We start from the raw sequence: 17,909 nt of genomic DNA, 5'->3' as shown, positions 1-17,909 counted from the left end.
AGCCTCATTCCATTTGCCAAACATTCACACACTGTTCCATTGGGTATCCTCCCAATGTTTCCACTGTTAACATCTGCCCTCCCCACCTCCCTTATTTGGTTCCACATTCCACCTCCTTTTCCTATGAGGTTCAGTCATCTGGAGCAATTTGTTGCCACACCTATCACCTCTGAGACTTTGTCACTATTTCTCTCTTCCTTCGCCATCTGTCTGCCATCCTTCCTCACTTGGATTCACCTATAACTGGCTAGGTCTTGCTTTATCCCTTCCCGTTACCTCTTTATGAAGGTTATCAATGTTCCCTCTAAGGTGTGCAAGTGTGTGCATGCACACACCGTTTGCTACCAGCACACAAGGGAATTTAAACTGTACTCAAAAGGTTATCATCTTGTACTTCATTGGCATGTTAAGTAAACTTCATGATTGTATACAATCATATTTCCTTTTCTGGTTTTTGATGTGGACAGTGTTGAGAACATGGAGTTTGTGATAATTTGTCTGCAGATTTTAGAACTGACTTATTTGTACTGTTTTTATTGAAGAAATTATTGATTCATTACGTCAAATTCCAAAGAAGCAAAGGGCATGAAGTGCAAAAGAACTGCTTGTTCATTTAAAGTGGAATGGCTGAATGAAACAATAGAAACTGCTACACCGAGAGCTCATGAGGTCAGAAATGTGAAGCCATGAGAAATATTTCTTGACGATGAAGAAACTGGCATTACCTGCATGCACTGCCGCGATGCAAAAGTTGCTGGAGAATTTGCAAGTGGGAAGAAGTGGAGTGATATTTGGAATCTTGACTTTTTAAAACATCATTTAGCAAGCAAATCACATATGGATGATATGCAAAAGCTCCACGAGAAAATCCTTCATTAGCCACTATAAGCCTGCTAGGTATGTTTTGTGAGAGTGAAGATGAACATGAGTGAAAACAATCTAACACAGAGCAGATAAAAGTTCTTATTGACAGTGTTTTGTTAGCTGTTAGAATGAATTTCCCTATATATCAAATTGCAAAGCACAAGATTTTTGCACACATAAGTCATTACAAATTAGAGGGAACATTGCTGGCCATCTCTGATCATCTTTCAGTTCAGATGAAAGGACACAGCACAAAACAAAATTACTGTCCATTTCTCTATAGGTACTGCCTGGGCCACTGGATTTCTCCAGCAGTTTTATTTTGGCCAACCATTTAGTATCTGCATTCCAGCATCATGTGACTCAGTTCCACATCTCATTGGATAATTATATACTAACATCTACATGAAAGGGAGCCATTTAGGCGATGATCAATCCCATTACTCCTGTTCTCCTCTCCTCAGTTCTCAGTAACCCTGCTACTCATTCTCTCTCACTCTTAGCCATCAATGCATCTTTGATTCCTCCTTCTGTTATCCTACCCCAGTGGCCAGTCACGCTACTGATCCATGCTTCTTTAGGATGGTGAAGGAGCCTGTAGCACCCTACGAGAATTCAACTTGGTCACAGAGAAAATTTGCAAACTCCACCCAAATAGCACCTGAGGTCAGGGCTGAACCCAGGTTCCTGGAATTGTGAAAGATGTGAAGCACCTTGGGTTGCTTTTTTTTGTGTTAGTAGGGCAATGTTAAGTCGAGTGGTCTGGGATTTAATGTAAGCGATTCCTTTTGTGATGTTGGCATTCAGGAAGAGTGCAAAGGAGATAGAACATAGAACATATAAGACAATGGTTAGACCACTCTTGGAGTACTGTGCTCAGTTCTGGTCACCTCACCATAGGATGGATGTGGATACTATAGAGAGGGTGTAAAGGATATTTAAAAGACCATAAGACCATAAGGCATAGGAGCAGAATTAGGCCATTTGGCCCATCGGGTCTGCTCCATCAAATCATGGCTGATCCTTTTTCTCTCTCCTCCTCAACCCCAGTTCCCAGCCTTCTCCCTGTAACCTTTGATGTCATGTCCAATCAAGAACCTATCAATCTCTGCCTTAAATACACCCAACGACCTGCCCTCCACAGCTGCATGCGGCAACAGATTCCACAAATTCACCAACCTTGGCTAAAGAAATTTCTCCACATCTCTGTTTTGAAAGGGCATCCCTCTATCCTGAAGTTGTGCCATCTTGTCCAAGACTCTCTCACTATGGGAAACATCCTTTCCACATATGCTCTGTCTAGGCCTTTCAACATTCGAAAGGCTTCAATGAGGTCCCCCCCCCCCCACCCATCCTCCTGAATTCCAGTAAGTACAGTCCCAGAGCCATCAAACATTCCTTGTATGATCACCCTTTCATTCCTGGAATCTTCCTTATGAGCCTCCTCTGCAACCTCTCCAATGCCAGTACACCTTTTCTAACTGTTCACAATACTCAAGGTGAAGCCTCAGCATCACATCCCAGCTCTTGTAAAAGTATGTTGCCTGGATTGGAGAATGTGTCTTTATGAGAATAGGTTGAGTGAACTTGGTCTTTTCTCCATAGAGCGATGGAGAATGTGAAGGGACCTGATAGAGTTGTATAAGATGATGAGAGGCATTGATCATGTGGATAGCCAGAGGCTTTTTCCCAGGGCTGAAATAGCTAAGGTGATTGAAAGTAGGTACAAGAGGGATGTCAGAGGTAAGTTTTTCACAGAGAAAGTGGTGGGTGCATGGAATGCAATGCTAGTGACACTGGTAGGGGTGGATACAATAGGGTCTTTTAAGAGACGCTTAAATAGGTACATTGAGGTAAGGAAAGATGCTATGCGGTAAGGAAATTCTAAGCAGCTTCTAGAGTAGATTACATAGTTGGAACAACATTGTGGGTCGAAGGGCCTGTAATGTACTGTAGATTTTCTATGTTCTATAAATAGTGTGAATGTACCAAGTCTTTTCCAAAATTTTCTCCCTGGATTAGAGAGTGTATCTTATGAGGATAGGTTGAGGACACTTGTGCTTTTTAAAAAAAACTTCTGCCCTTTAGAACACTGAACAACACAGTACAGTATAGGCTCTTCAGCCTAAGCTATTTTACTGATCTTTTATTCTACTCGAGGATCAATCCAACCCTTCCCTCACACATAGCCCTCCATTTTCTTTCATCCAGGTGCCTTGATAGAGCTGTAAAAGATGAAAAGGAGGTGGTGCGAGAGGGAGGTCTTCAGATTTTTAACTCATTAGGTTCTCTTTCAGGAAAGGTGAGACCTGTATAGAAGGGACGGTTTGCACCTGAACTGGAAAGGAATTAATATCCTTGCAGGAAGGTTTATTAGTGCTCTGTGTGTGTGTGTGTGTGTGTGTGTGTGTGTGTGTGTGTGTGTGTGTGTGTGCTGTTTAAACTAGAGTTGCAGGGGAATGGGAACCAGAGCGCCAGAGTAGCTGGTGGAGTGGTTGTGGGGAGAGATGTTGTTAAGCCTTCATACCAAGTCAGGAAATGAAAGGTTGAGCGTGGTGGGACTAATGTCCTCAGTTGTTCCTGAGGCAGAAATGGCTAATAATTTTAAGTCATTTGAGGGAAGTATAGCGGGGAATGCGAGAGGTGGGTTTTTACACAGGGAGTGGTGGGTGCATGGAACACGCTGTCTGGAGTGGTAGCACACAAATACAAAAGAGACATTTAAGAGATTTAGCTAGGCACATGGATGCATGAAAATGGAGGACTATCTGTGAGGCAAGGGTTGGATTGATCTTAATAGTAGGCTAAGGTATAGGAAAACATATTGGGCTAAAGGGCTGTTCTGTGTTCTATATTATAAAGGGCATTGGTTTAAGGTGAGCGGGGGAGAGATTGGAGCAGGAACACTAATAACATTTAAAAGACAATTCGACAGGTCCATGAATTGGAAAAGGCGAGAGAATGGGACCAATTTAGATGGGAATCTTGATCGGCATGGACTAATTGGTCTAAAGGGGCTGTTTCTGTGCTGTATGACAACGACCCCAAAAAGCTTGAATTTTGCAATTCCTTCCAACATGTTACTAAGTTCCAAACGAAGCCAGGCCTAGTGACTGCAGAAACAAAAATCTGAGCAACAATCTGCTGAATGGTCGAGCGGTATCGGTATCGGTAGGGAGAAAGGAATTGCCAACGTTTCGGTCCTGCCTTAGGTCAGGGCTGCCTACCCTATCTTCTAACGTAAAAGAAACTTCAGTTGCAATGGACACAGGAGTTCCCGGGCATTATATTGACTGGCGTCGTGAAACTGCCCTATACTGCATACGGCTACCCCCGCCTGCATCTCATCGTAACCTCCCGTTTGTGCGACGGCGGTTTAGCATCCCCACACAACCTCCCCACCCCCCACCCCCGTGATCCATTGGGGAATCAGAGCAGCCTGTGAGCTCCAGCCTCTTGAGCGGCGCGTTCTTCTGAATCTCCTGACTGCAACCACGGGCCACGGCCGATGAAAGGATTCAAAGTATCAGGGAAACCCGAGCAGCAGTGAGTGTACTCGGCTCGACGCGTTGGATGCAGGCTCAGACCCGTATGCAGTCGTGTTCCGTGTCTGGTCGTATTGCAATACCGTTTAAAAGGCTGCACAGTGTCAGTGCTTCACAATTAAACAACCGGCTTTCTAAAATGTGGGCTAATGTAATCACGAGCTTTGGTCGGGATTTTACACTGCGGGCTAATCACTCAGCTGAACGTTCCCAGCAGTTCCTCGCATTACGCACGGAGGCCGGTTGGAAACCATAAATTCGACCCGCAAACCGGTGCCCAGTCAGCGCTTTAAAAGCCAATAATCAAATACAGTAATCTCATTTATTGCGCCTTGATGCAGTCATTCTGTTTCATTGCTGATTCGCTACTGCGCTGTAATTTTGAACTCAGCTTCATTCACACGTTATAAGCCATTCATTTAAAGTGGTCGGCCTAAGAGTGCCGAGAATTGGAACGTCGTTCATAAACAGAGAATACAGAGTTCCGAATTCAACCTGAAGTCCGGGAAGATGCAGATATATTTCACCTACTTGCAAAGGTGGTCTTTAGCAAACATGATTTCCACTTCTAGGCGCTGTCCCCACTCTTCGCGCTGCTCCGGTTACGGACACCTGTCCGCCAGTACAGGTCGAACCGGGTTGGGTTTGCAGTTTACTTTACGCCTGCCTCGGATCGCACGAATGGATTGAAAGATGGAGTAGATACTGCGCGGGTAAACTAAAATAAATAAATCAATCCTTTGAATAGAAGAATATTGTAGACACATAAAAGGAAATACAATATTTCGATTTTCGCTGTGCTTGGCTGTTTATCTGTGTGCCACTTTACATTACATCATAAACTTTTGACAACAAACGCTAAGAAATGCTTCATCTTATCGTTTGCACTTCATTATCCCATTAGCCCATAACACTAACAGATCAATGCTGTCTCGGCCGTGCACAGAACTTTTTAACAAATTAATTAATCCTAATGAATTAACGCTTCATTTATTTAAACGCGCCACAGTTCATGAATTAAAATTTCATGGAGTGATTAAAGGCTTGTAAAGGATGCATGATTTCGTTAGAAATTTCTAATAAATCAGATCAGACGCGGGACAAGACAGCGATTTCTCAGACCTTGATGCCAGTGCTACAGTGGTCTCGAATTTCAAAGGTGATATTTGCAAGCGGTAATTAGATAACAATGGGCAATGTAAGATAAAGAGAACGTTGGCATCCAGAACCCAAGCAGGCATGCTCTTATCTCCAACCCTGAAGGGGTTCTGCAGCAAGCCCTGGGATGGAGAGCACAATTAAGGCTTTCAATATTTAATATTACATCGTTACACACTTTGAATGAAACCATAATTACTACCCGCCGTCCGCAGACACTTAGCTGTTCTTTGCTAATCTAAAAACTGATTTATTTGAATGTATAGGCAATATCACTTCATAATCTGTCCCATGCTTTTATGTACTAACAGTACAAAATAATTTAATAAAATTAAATCAATGCTAATTATGGCAAGTAAACAAATCAACCACCAATTTTAGTATTTCGTGTCAAACTGGTTACGTTTTATATACATTATATCTTTGTTTTCCACTTAATTGATGTCAGACTTTGAAGTCTGAGTGTAAGAACAATCTTAAACAGGCATTACTGGGCCCTAGACTGATTCTTAATTGGTCTGTTTAATGGGTGTTACACTTCTGGAATCAGCACCTTGTGCCTTGGATGCACCCCAAGTTTGTAAAACTAACCCTAAATAGATCAGTATATGTGGGAAATCAGTGCTGCTGTTGCAAAGGTAAAATGACTTAATGAATTAGTTTACATGATTTTTGAAAAAGTGAATGCGAGCATTTTGATTTTGTGTTTTATATGCCATTTGTGACGTTGCAATTCGCAATAATACTTTGTAATAGCTATTGAGAAGCAGAACACTAATTCATAACAGCAAAGGCGCACATTCGAGATATCATTGTTGTGAGTATAAATAATCTAAACGTGCATTCGTTTCTTGAGATGTTCGTAGCTAAGAAAAGCGCAGTTTTCGCCCAGCAGTATATAAATCACATGATAACACCTTAGCATCAGAACCGTTTCATTGTATCTAGCGTTACAGCACCATCAAATTCCCGAATCATAGTCGCCTATTTGTGGAAGATCTCTGTTGAAGAATTATTCAGGGCTAGTTGTGCCTCATTAAAAATAATTCAAAATAGTATCGACCCTAGGAGTGCAATCACACATTCCTGCACATAATTCTCAACAGAATACTGAACCACTGGCAATTCCAGTAGGAGCCAAGCGTTCGTCATTATGTAAGCGCGTCTTTGTGGGAAGAAATTCTACAGTCCCACAGGATCAAAAGAGAATATTATTGCTCCAACTAAAGATATTGGTGATTGCAATAGGTGACTCTCAAAGATTCGCCACGCACGTCTCCCACACCCAATTAAAGAGAGAATTACATTAAATATTGCAATCATTTCCTGTTCCAAAAGCTTATAAAAATTGGGAATTTTAAATCTGCTTTCAGTATATCCGGAGTAATGTTGTAGCCAGAGTAGAATTACATCTACTTATTCCAGAAGTTCTTTAGTTCATGAATTTTATTTTAATAGACAGAACTTCTTTTTGAAATTATCTGCTTTACTGGGCATCATATCAGAAAAAATATACTAGCCTGACTCTAATGCTGTTCGGGCCCATAACATTATTTGCTCAAAGAATGCGCATAAATGTAAATGAATTAGACCCATGCGAACGTGCCGAGCCACATTAGACTGTAGTTCCCTAGCAAATGTGTATATTGCGTCTTGTATAATTTCCTCTGCGCTATCCAACAATACAGTATATCTAAATCTCCTTGATCACTGCCCTTCTTATCGTACTTCAGTCTATGATGCAGTGCGCGAATATGTTTAAATGATAAAATAAATTCACGGTCCTGGATGAAGCAATTAACAGCAAGCTGATCGCTTTCATTTACATTAAAATACAGGCAACCTCGAATTTTACAACAAGGGTTGTGTCACAGACTACCGAATAAACTACTCGACAGAAGTGTGTTGGTATAGTTCCTCCCCGCCCCCGATGTTGCTTGCTCATTGTTAAACAGTTACGTTGTTGTAAGGGGTGGGGCACAACACCAGTCAATTATCTTCGAAAGATCTTTTGTGAAATGTGGCCCTGGAATGTAAACATGAATCTCACCACTTTCAAGTTTATAAGCTTGTTCCGTCATGTTTCGTATTAAATTATATTGATAAGGCAAATGTCAATAGTCAATTGAATGCAGCAAAACGCCCTAAAACAATTCATACGATCGATATCACACACTTAAATACTGCATTTTAAAATAATCAAAACAGCCTCTGCCTGTAAAACAGAGAACATGGTTTAAATCTCTCGATTAAACTTGGGATGAGGCCCGGCCCAAAAATAACCATTTTCTTCGTATATTCCTTTTACCTTTTCGTAAAACATCTCCATGCAGTGCTTATTACGATGAAACGCGAAGATAAAATATTTAAAACACAGGACTTCAGTTCAGACTTTTTTCCAAACAGTGTTTCTGGAATTTGTTACAGATTACATTCAGAACTACTGTTAATAAATTGAAGAGTTGTAATTGCTGGAAAGTTTCTAGTCTGGCGCTCAGCATAGTTGACGAGTCTGTTTAATCACTTGTTAAAAAGTTCTGCTCCGTTATATCTACTCTTCACTGTAATTGGTGAAACTGTATCAATTAACACAACTGCATACACATGCAGAAAAAAAATCCTTGCACCACATTGTTCTATATTTCTTATATGTACAGTTGCATTCTCCAGGTTGTCACAGCTAATAGCGTGTCTTGAAACGTACAGTAATCTAACAGGAAGACATTAGGTGGAAAACTTTTGTGTGGGAATTTTGATGATCGAAGAATCAAGGTGGAATTTAAAAGTCTTGTTTGCAGAAACGTGGAGAATATATAAAAAGCAACAACCAAGAAAATATACACTGGTACACCAAGCCCTTCTCACACGCCATGTGGTTCTCCAGATCAATCCACCAAGGAACGTCCTGGGAGTGTCGAAAACCAGCGGAAGAAACTGTTTCTGTCCTCTGCTGGATAGAGAACAAAATGACGCGATTTTCAGCAAATATTTTGAGCAGGGTGGTTTAACTCTTAATTGCAGCTATGACTGTTTTCTTCATTACTTACTGGTATGCATTTGAAATCCCGCCATTTTCCAATTTTGCTTCAGTTAATAGAAAATCGCGGACTGACAAAAGGGTAATGTCGACATCGTTGCCTTTAAAATGTCACGGTTGATGAAGGGTTAATGTTCAATCGTTTCCTGTCTTGTTCTTTATCATTAATAATCAATGAGGGTGGGAAATAAAGTTGGTATCAAACTCTCGCCGTAGGATGTTAAAATTGTTTTCTCTAACTGCTGTAAGTTAGCCACCACGTCAATTTGAAACCTATCTCGAGGATTTATTTCAAGCAAAATATATTTTGATGGTTAAAAAACACTGCACTGGAATCGAGTGTTGGTGGCCTTGCAGATATAAAAGGCCACAGAAGCCAATCTTTGTCAATTTTAATTATTCAGATTTAAATTATTTTATTGTGTTTTTAAATTATAAAACTGACAACAAATACCGAATAGCTAACATCGTCACTGTCCAGTAACAGTTTTCTGGTACAGACCAACGGGTCTGGCCACCCCAGCATGTTGTGATTTCCTAGCGTCAGTATTTTTTTTTATCAATAACGTTTGTTTCTGATTGCATTTTATATTAATTGTAAAATAACATTAACGCTGCTGATTAGATTCAATATTGTACATTGGATTTATTATAATGGGCATATTGGAGGAGGAAAAAATCTGATTAAATCGACTACCCTTGAGAATAATGAGTGGTCATAACCTATTAACAGATTACTATTATTGGTCATTGCCTTCGTGTTTCAACGCTTTCGGTGATCTGCTATAAAACTTCATATTTGTTTTTGGTTCCGCCCAGAGATAATCTCCTGCTACAGTATGAATACATCAAACGCTCCTTTTATACATTTTCCACCCACTTAACCATTGGAGCATGCAGAATTTACACAGAATTAAGTTGAAATTCATAGTACAGAATTAAAGTATGAACAAAAACAAAACAGATTGGGATGAAAAATGTAACCGGATATTGTTGTTAAAGTCATCATACTGCGAATCTACACGAGATTTAAAACACTCTATCATAAATTATTCAGTAAGGTGGATCGCTGGAATTTATTCTGCAAAATCACATTCTACGCTCCTACAAGTGTTGGAAGTATAAAATCTGTATCTAGAACGGCAGGTTTTTAAACAATTTTGCGAAATAACTACTTCTATAAACTTTTCCGAGGATTTTTAAAAGATGAGCATAAAGATTTGGATTTTGTGGATGCCTGGTATGGTGCTAGAGGTAAATACATTGGAGGGTTTTAAGAGACGCCTGGATAGGCACATACATGTAAGGAAGATGGGGGGATATGAACATGGTGTGGGTAAGAGGAATTAGAGTTTGGCTGTTTTTGATTTGCTTTTTAGCTGGATCGGCTCAACACTGTGGGCTGAATAGCCGGTGTCTGTGTTGTACTGGTCTATGTTCTAACAGTTGTTTTGTATGAACATAACGGAGACTATAGCCACCTTCTGATCCATCTTTTTGTTCATTAGAATTAATAATAAATGCACATTTACGATAGTTAAATAGAACACTCAAAAAGCAACACATTCATTATTAATCTAAACTAGAGAAGTTTGCAGACAGGATTGTATTAACTATATGACCAGTGCCCATTCTAAAGTAGTAAATAGTTTTGGAATATACTTAAGTCATTATGTTATTATTTGAATTATGCTCTCGCGAGATGGAAAATACACGATGTAACAGCATTACAGATTGCTTGGGGAAATTACATGAACAACTGCATGACCTCTTCTGTTGTATATATAAAAAAAAAGTTAAAGGAGCATGCCTAATTAAATTTCTACAGGCAAACGGAGAATTTCATACCGTGGTGTAGTTAACAAATTGGCTCTTCTAACAGGGATTGAACTACTACTCCATGAAGGCACGTAGAAAGTGCGCGTGCGCACTGTTTGCCTGTTCTCCGAGAAGAGTGATAGCAATATTTATTCACCGGTCACTGATATCCTTTGAACTACCAGAAGACATACAGCTCAAGGAGAATGTCCCGTCCTCTCGATTCCATCTGCTGCAAATGCTTCCTGTTGAGGCAGAGACAGTTGTTCCCAAATGCATTAAATCAGATAACCGTTGTATGATTATAACTTCGGATCACTTCAACAGGAGCCTGGATATCTTTCTGAAACGCTTCCAACACTCACAACAATATGCCTGGGCATCGGTTCGGTGTTTTAATATTTTCGATGACTTTACAAGTCAACAGACAGTATATGACTCATGGTACAACTATTTGCAACTGGCTTCTGCATTGCAATTGTATGCAGTTGTTTTGCACGTGCTTGCGCTCAGACGCTGGAACAGAAGTTGTGCGATGGGATCTGTAGTTTTCTCCCTCAGTTTGCAGCACGAATGTGTGGGGGGGGAGTGGGGGGCGGTTTGTCAATCACAGTGACCCATACGCCGGCTCTGGAGAGGCGGAGCACAAGTACGCATGCGCGGTTGAGAGGACTGGTCGGGAGACCAGGTGCGGCCTTCGCGTTGTTCCTCGCGCTCACTCTCTCTCCACCCCCACCCGACTACCTCGCGACATCCGGTTCTCATGCTCTGGGCTTGGAGGGGGTGGGGGAGCTGGAAGGAAGCTAATCTCGCGCGAACGCGGAGGGGATGGGACGAGACTCGGGAGCAGGTGTAAGCGCCTTATCTGTCTAGTCCAGCAGTAATAGGGAGATAGCAGTGAGTGAGAGAGTCGTGCACACAGCCAGGGTGTGCAGGCGGCACACCGGCCTGCCAATTCATATTTCCTTATATTAAAAAAAAATCAGAAATGCATATATAAACATATATACTCAGAACTTTTACTTTCTTTGAAATACTGTTGCAGCCTCATTTCCTCTCTCTGGCATCCTTATGTACAGTGTTCAAAATGATGTCCATGAACAGCAAGCAGCCAGCTTTCGGCATGCATCATACCCTACCTGAGCACAAGTACACTTCTCTGCACTCCAGTTCGGAAGCAATAAGGAGAGCCTGTCTGCCAGCGCCGCCGGTATGTAGCTACCTCCCTTTCTGTGTGTCTGTCGTGAGTGCGAGCTAAGTGACGCTGCGTTGGGCAGATGCTGCTTAAAAATGTGTTGCTTTTACCCACGAAAGCCACCATCTCTCTGCCTTACAGAGCCCGCAACTTAAAGCTCCATTTGATTTTGGTTTGAGTGCTAAATTTCCGACGTGCAAAACTGCAATTCAACTCCTTAAATTTTGGCTCAGAGTTAGTTTATTGTATGCATTTTTTAACATTGCAGTTTGGCTCCCTGATTTCTGAAGGTTTTAAGTAATGTTTTAAAGTGTTAAGTGACAGTATTCCCTGTTGAGAATTGGTTTGTTGATCATATTTTTTTTCTGGCCTCTCTATGTCTTTCTGGTAGCAACTGCAGAGCAATATCTTCGCCAGCCTGGATGAAACTCTACTGGCCCGCGCCGAGGCTCTGGCAGCCGTGGATATCGCCGTGTCCCAGGGCAAGAGCCACCCTTTCAAGCCGGATGCCACGTACCACACCATGAACAGTGTGCCATGCACTACTACCTCGACCGCGCCGCTGCCGCACCCGTCCGCTTTGTCCTCGCACCATCACCACCACCACCATCACCACCACCAGCCTCACCAGACGCTGGACCCGGGAGAACTTCTCGACCATCTGAGCACCTCGTCGCTGAGCTTAGCCGGGGCCATGGCTGGGGCCGGAGCCGGCAGCGGAGAAGGAGGGGTGGTCCCCACCTCGTCTCACTCTCACCCGGCGCACATGCACGGCCTGGGTCATCTCAGCAGCCCGCACCCCCATCACCCACATCATCACCCGCACCATCAGAGCGCCCTGAACATGACCCCGCACCCTCACGGGCTGGCGGCTCACGGCGTTGCCCCGGGCATGCCAGCCCTCAACGACGTGGACGCTGACCCGCGGGAGCTGGAAGCCTTTGCCGAGCGCTTCAAGCAGAGGCGGATCAAGCTGGGCGTGACCCAGGCCGACGTGGGCTCAGCCCTGGCCAACCTGAAGATCCCGGGTGTGGGTTCACTCAGCCAGAGCACCATCTGCAGGTTCGAGTCGCTGACCCTGTCCCATAACAACATGATCGCGCTCAAGCCCATCCTGCAGGCTTGGCTGGAGGAGGCGGAGGGTGCCCACCGTGAGAAACTCAGCAAGCCCGACCTCTTCAACGGTGGCGAGAAGAAGCGCAAAAGGACATCGATCGCTGCCCCGGAGAAGCGCTCCTTGGAGGCTTACTTCGCCGTGCAGCCTCGTCCGTCCTCTGAAAAGATCGCGGCCATCGCCGAGAAACTGGACCTGAAAAAGAACGTGGTGAGGGTATGGTTTTGCAATCAAAGACAGAAGCAGAAACGAATGAAATTTTCTGCCAACCACTAGCCGCAAGCGGCAGTGGGGGGGATAACCCTTTGCTTGGCTGACTTAGTTTAGCAGCGGACAATTGCTGAGGGAGGGTCGCCCAAGGAACAGTTGTCCCTCCCCATTGACTCGAGACTTGGGTCCAGGACTGTGTGTAGCAGAGCGAGCGGAGGTTTGCAAAGGCAGAAACGCGTTTAACGACGACCATGCCAAAATCGCCGGTTTTCGAGACACCGTGATGTTTATGTTATTTTTTTCACGTTATTGGCGAAGTATGCAAATCACAGGTAAATCAGATCGCCCAATTGCTAGATAAAACTGCGGGATACGAGTCAGCTTGACCCCTATCTTGTTAAGAAGGCAACATCTGAAGGGAAGTTGATTGTTGTTCAGTCACTACAGTGTTATTTCACTCCGTCTTTACAGTATTTTGTTGAAGCTGTAATTCGTTTCATTTTTACTCGTTTACATTTACCACACCACGCATTTTGGTTACTCTTCAGCCCAGCGAATCTGATGCATTTTGAGATTGTCTCTCTGACCCTCATAAGGCAATTGCTTCAGCTAAATACAATGTATGTAAAACAACCTCAGGCAGATCTGACAACTGCAGCGATAACGGTCTTGTGACTCTTTACATTCGAGTATAAGTTAAGGGCACTATAAGAATATAGTTTCCCCAAGTACAGCATTCATTCACGGGAAACAACGGCACAGGCGTGCAATGTGGATAATCTGACTTGACTTGCTGTTTGAAACAGTATTTATTCAGATCAAGTTATAGCGTCATTACTATTTATTTTGGATTCTTAAAAAAAGAGAAAAAGATACAAAAATAATCACACAATTGACATTTTACAGTGATAATCGTTTCCAAAGGTCTGCATGCTGAGCAAATCACCTTTTTCGTGAAATGTTACGGGCGTTAGCTGTCGGCACTCCGTTTTGGTAATTGCACTAAAATTTGTTGCAGAATTTAGTATATTGTAACTGGTTGGAAAACATGTTAGTGTATTATGGTTTACGATCAAAATTCCAAGCGATGCTTGCATCGAAGCTTGATACAGGACTACCAAAAGTTTGCGCATAAAATATTCACACTAAATTATTGATTCTGTTTTGGGTAGGAATATCTCCTTTATGGGCATCTAAAATACGTGCGCAGAGGCAAAATAACTGCATGAGCCTGAGGATGGATACCGAATTTGGCGCCTATGGATTCGATACAAAAAATGTTACATTATCCGTTTGCAGCGCAAACATTCTATGCATTGGAACTGAAATGAACACTATAGAGTAGCTTGATAGACCTTGTGGATAGTGTGATTTCACTGTTAACTGCCTGTTTTCACTAGACACAACATTCCGACCCTGTTTATAATTGTACATAGGTGTTTATTGTAAATAACTTTATAATTTGCGCACATGTGTGTTTACAAACCGCAGCCACGTGTGCATCATACATAGAAATGTCTCACTTTAAGTCAATCCCTGTCCAATGTATATTTGCCAAGCTTTCTCCTGAATTGTGTTTTTTAAAATTTATTTACTTATTTATTTAAATTATTTCTGTAAGCCAAATACAACAGGGAGATGTGTCTTCGCACATTTACTAATAAAGAAAAAAACAAGGGAAACAGTTGTCTGTTTATAGGTGTATATTTCTTTGCTTAATTTCGGTAAAACCTGAACTCAGATGAAATGAAAACCAAAAGGTTGAATACATCGTCTTAAAACATTGATCTAACAAGAAGTAACCCCCTAATTTTGATGTCCATTGATAAATCTCGACAGTATATCAAATCAGCAAGGGGGAACCAGCAAACAGTCGAAATTTGGGGCAGTTTAAATTAATTTTTGTTTGAATTTCCGAATTATGTATTGAACCAATATTTCCATACGGAAATCGTTTCCAGAAGTTGACAAGATTTATTTTTTAGCTTAGTCTCCAAACTGGGACACCCGAGTTTTGCATTTGTAATCAACGAAGAGTGAAAGGCCCTGCGTACTTTAAGCCACAGTGTTCTACGTTTCCTGTCGTCACGCTTGCAGCGTATAGGGACATTATTAAGCACGTTTGTGATGCCACCTACTGCGCTAGTGAAACACTTTTCAGTTTGGGTCTCAGCTGGAGCCGTTTTAGGTTACCTTTTGGGTTCTGATAATTTTTTTTGCCACTAAAATAGACGAGACGAGCGCACTATAATAAATACGAATGCCGCTGACCTTCATGGGACGGCTGTTTGAAAATGCAAATGTTGGATATGAAGTCTCCGAAGCGCACTATGAGTCCACTTCTGGCAACGCAATTGTGTTGCAATCATTATTTGTGAATAACAGGGAAAATGTAATAAGCGCGTAGCTATCGTGCATTTATACAATTAAATCGCATCTCTTTAGCCCGCCCCCACCCCTAATCTTTTACAATACTAAGACCTCATAACTCTACATAATCATTTTATAATCATGATAGACATAGTATCAAGCCAAAATTAAACGAAAACGCACCATTAATAATATATAATACTTTCCCCCTATTTATTATAAACCGAAAATAAACGCATTTTCTGTTTAATTATGATGCAGTTGAAAAAAATACTTCATGCCTTAATTTTATTCTAAGCAATATGCCACCTTCACAAAAAACCAGAACAGAACGCTTTGTGAAATCTGAAGTTTCTTCTCCGCGGATACGATGAGATCAACTTCTAAATGTTGTGATCTTGCCTTTCCGCGGGGTGTAAAGAAATGTATTCCTGCAGAAACTGCTCTATGTTTCAGTAAGCATAGAGAAAGTTGCAAATAACAACAGGTCACAACCCACAAGGAATAACGTGAGAATTGTGGAATTCGCATGTAATACTTGTTCGGCAATTGTTTTCAACTTATATTAAACCATCATAAATGAATAATGGACATTCACTGCCGTGATCCTATTGATTTTCTCCATGTCTGATACCTTGGCTAATTTCTCTACTGTTCCAACAAGCTAAACGCACCAGAACTGCAAAGTAACCAATGTTTATATCAGAAACCCTGGACGCTGCCTGAAGAAACCTTATTTTACATTACTGTTCAAACAATTCCCTTCAATTGCAGATTAGCCGCTGATGTGGTCACGTGAGCGTTTGTTATGCCATTAAATTGTTTTTAATACTATTAGCTCTTGAATTTAAAATAGACAATTGGCATAATTCCCGAGTAAAGCACAATATTTTTATGATAGAGTAATTTCCTGGGAGTTTAATACGACTGCATATCATAATTATTTTTAATTGAAAATGCTTTGCATATGCAAGATGGACTTAAATTTTGTAATATTGCAAAACATACGTAGGACATATAACTATTAATAACTAAATTCATTGTTTTCTAGTTATAATTATAGTACTGAATCCACAGAATATCTCTCTGATCCGAGTAAGCGCTGATATTTTCTTTTTTTAAAATTTGTAGCGCCATATCTTTCTTACAAATGTAATTGCAAAGCACTCTAAATAATTGATGTTGGGAGATTCAACAAATTAATAACGCGAACGATGACAAGAGCCTAATTAAAACTTTGGTAATTGTTGTCACGACAAGCTTTGTTGTGTGGCACAGTGCAAAACCTTTCTTTGAAAAGAAGATCTGCTTTGATAAAATAACTGTCCCAGTAGATTTTTAAGCACTTTGAACTTCATTTAATTTACAATAATTTTATAATTACGTTTAGAAACAGATTCATTTCCTCCAGTTTCTCAGCGATTACTCGCCCTGGTTTGACGTCAAAGATTTAAACCATAATGTACCGAATTTGGCGTTAAATGTATGCCGGGCATTTTCTCGTCCAAAATATCAAATTTCTCTTCTTACTCCCCTATTTCTCTCTCAATCTCCTTTGCAAACACAAACTGGAAAAAAAATTTAAATAGGAAAAAAATGCGCAATACACCTTGTAGATACACATTGATTTTAAGACGCGGTGGCAGCTGTTATATAATTTGTTTTAAAACCGGCTGATAAACAAGACGGCAGATCAACAAGACGGCAGATCAACATAAACACCACATGCACTCAATTGCTGAAGCTTTGATCCGTCCCGTGGCTACTCTCAGGAAGGAACTTGATGTAACTACTTCGACTTTCCGCAATAATTCTAAATATTTCTAAGTTGCTGTCGGTGTTTTTTTTTTGAAAGAAGCAGACTTGCTGAAAAAATTTAACGATTGATTGAGCAAAATTTTAAATCGCCTTTGCCATTACCAGGTGAATATCACAGATAAAACATGACACCGATTATTCCCTTGTAAAAGTAATAACCGCTCTGAATCAATTCAAGTCTATGAACCCACTTGCTAGTTATCACTACAGTAGACTTTTACAGCTTTTATATGCTGACAGTTAAGATTCCGAAGTGGCTTTGTTGAAGCAATGGCAATGTAAAATCAACACTAGATGGCAGTGTCAGAGGTCACTCCAGAGAGGACCACCTACAAATGGGTTAACAATTGTGCCAGGCATACCCATTATTTACCTTAAAACTCTTTCATACCAGTATACTTATATTTGCTCAGTTATAATGCTTATAATAATTGCTTCTTAATTTTATATTGACTTGACACGTTGTGGCTTTGTAGAGGGATTAACTATACTCGAAACACGAGGGTTCATTTTACATCTACTCACTATTTGATCAGTCTACGGGAAATTCATTTACACAACGAATTCTCAGGCAGTCAGGTACTGACAATAAACATTTAATGAAGCCTGAGACCTATGTGTCCCGGGACTGTGTCAGAATAATTTAACTGTAACATTAGCATGACTTTTTCAACATCAAAGAGGTGATTACAGATTATGGGAGTTTGGGGGGGGGGGGAACATGCAAAAGAGTAACGTCTCAGATCCTTTCCTGTGTGTTTCAGCCAAATTGTTGGGATC

The 17,909-nt window shown here is 41.2% G+C and overlaps 1 protein-coding gene across 1 annotated transcript; it reads left to right on the top strand.

Moving 5' to 3' along the window:
* Window positions 1–11,509: 11,509 nt before the first annotated feature.
* On the top strand, window positions 11,510–13,007 carry pou4f1 (POU class 4 homeobox 1). The gene is made up of 2 exons (XM_063047518.1): window positions 11,510–11,632; window positions 12,009–13,007. The coding sequence occupies exons 1-2, from the start codon at window positions 11,510–11,512 to the stop codon at window positions 13,005–13,007; spliced, it is 1,122 nt and encodes a 373-aa protein (XP_062903588.1).
* The last annotated feature ends 4,902 nt before the right edge of the window (window positions 13,008–17,909 follow it).

The sequence above is a fragment of the Mobula hypostoma genome, chromosome 5 (genome assembly GCF_963921235.1).
Source record: "Mobula hypostoma chromosome 5, sMobHyp1.1, whole genome shotgun sequence".
In the NCBI taxonomy this organism is placed as follows: Eukaryota; Metazoa; Chordata; class Chondrichthyes; order Myliobatiformes; family Myliobatidae; genus Mobula; species Mobula hypostoma.
The sequence above is the reverse complement of the archived record's forward strand: the minus strand, read 5'-3'. Positions and strand labels throughout refer to the sequence as shown.

Coding starts and splice junctions, on each gene's coding strand:
- pou4f1 (XM_063047518.1), top strand. CDS start 11,510: ATGATGTCCATGAACAGCAAGCAGCCAGCTTTCGGCATGCATCATACC. Junction 11,633..12,008: donor CCTGTCTGCCAGCGCCGCCG/GTATGTAGCTAC, acceptor TCTTTCTGGTAG/CAACTGCAGAGCAATATCTT.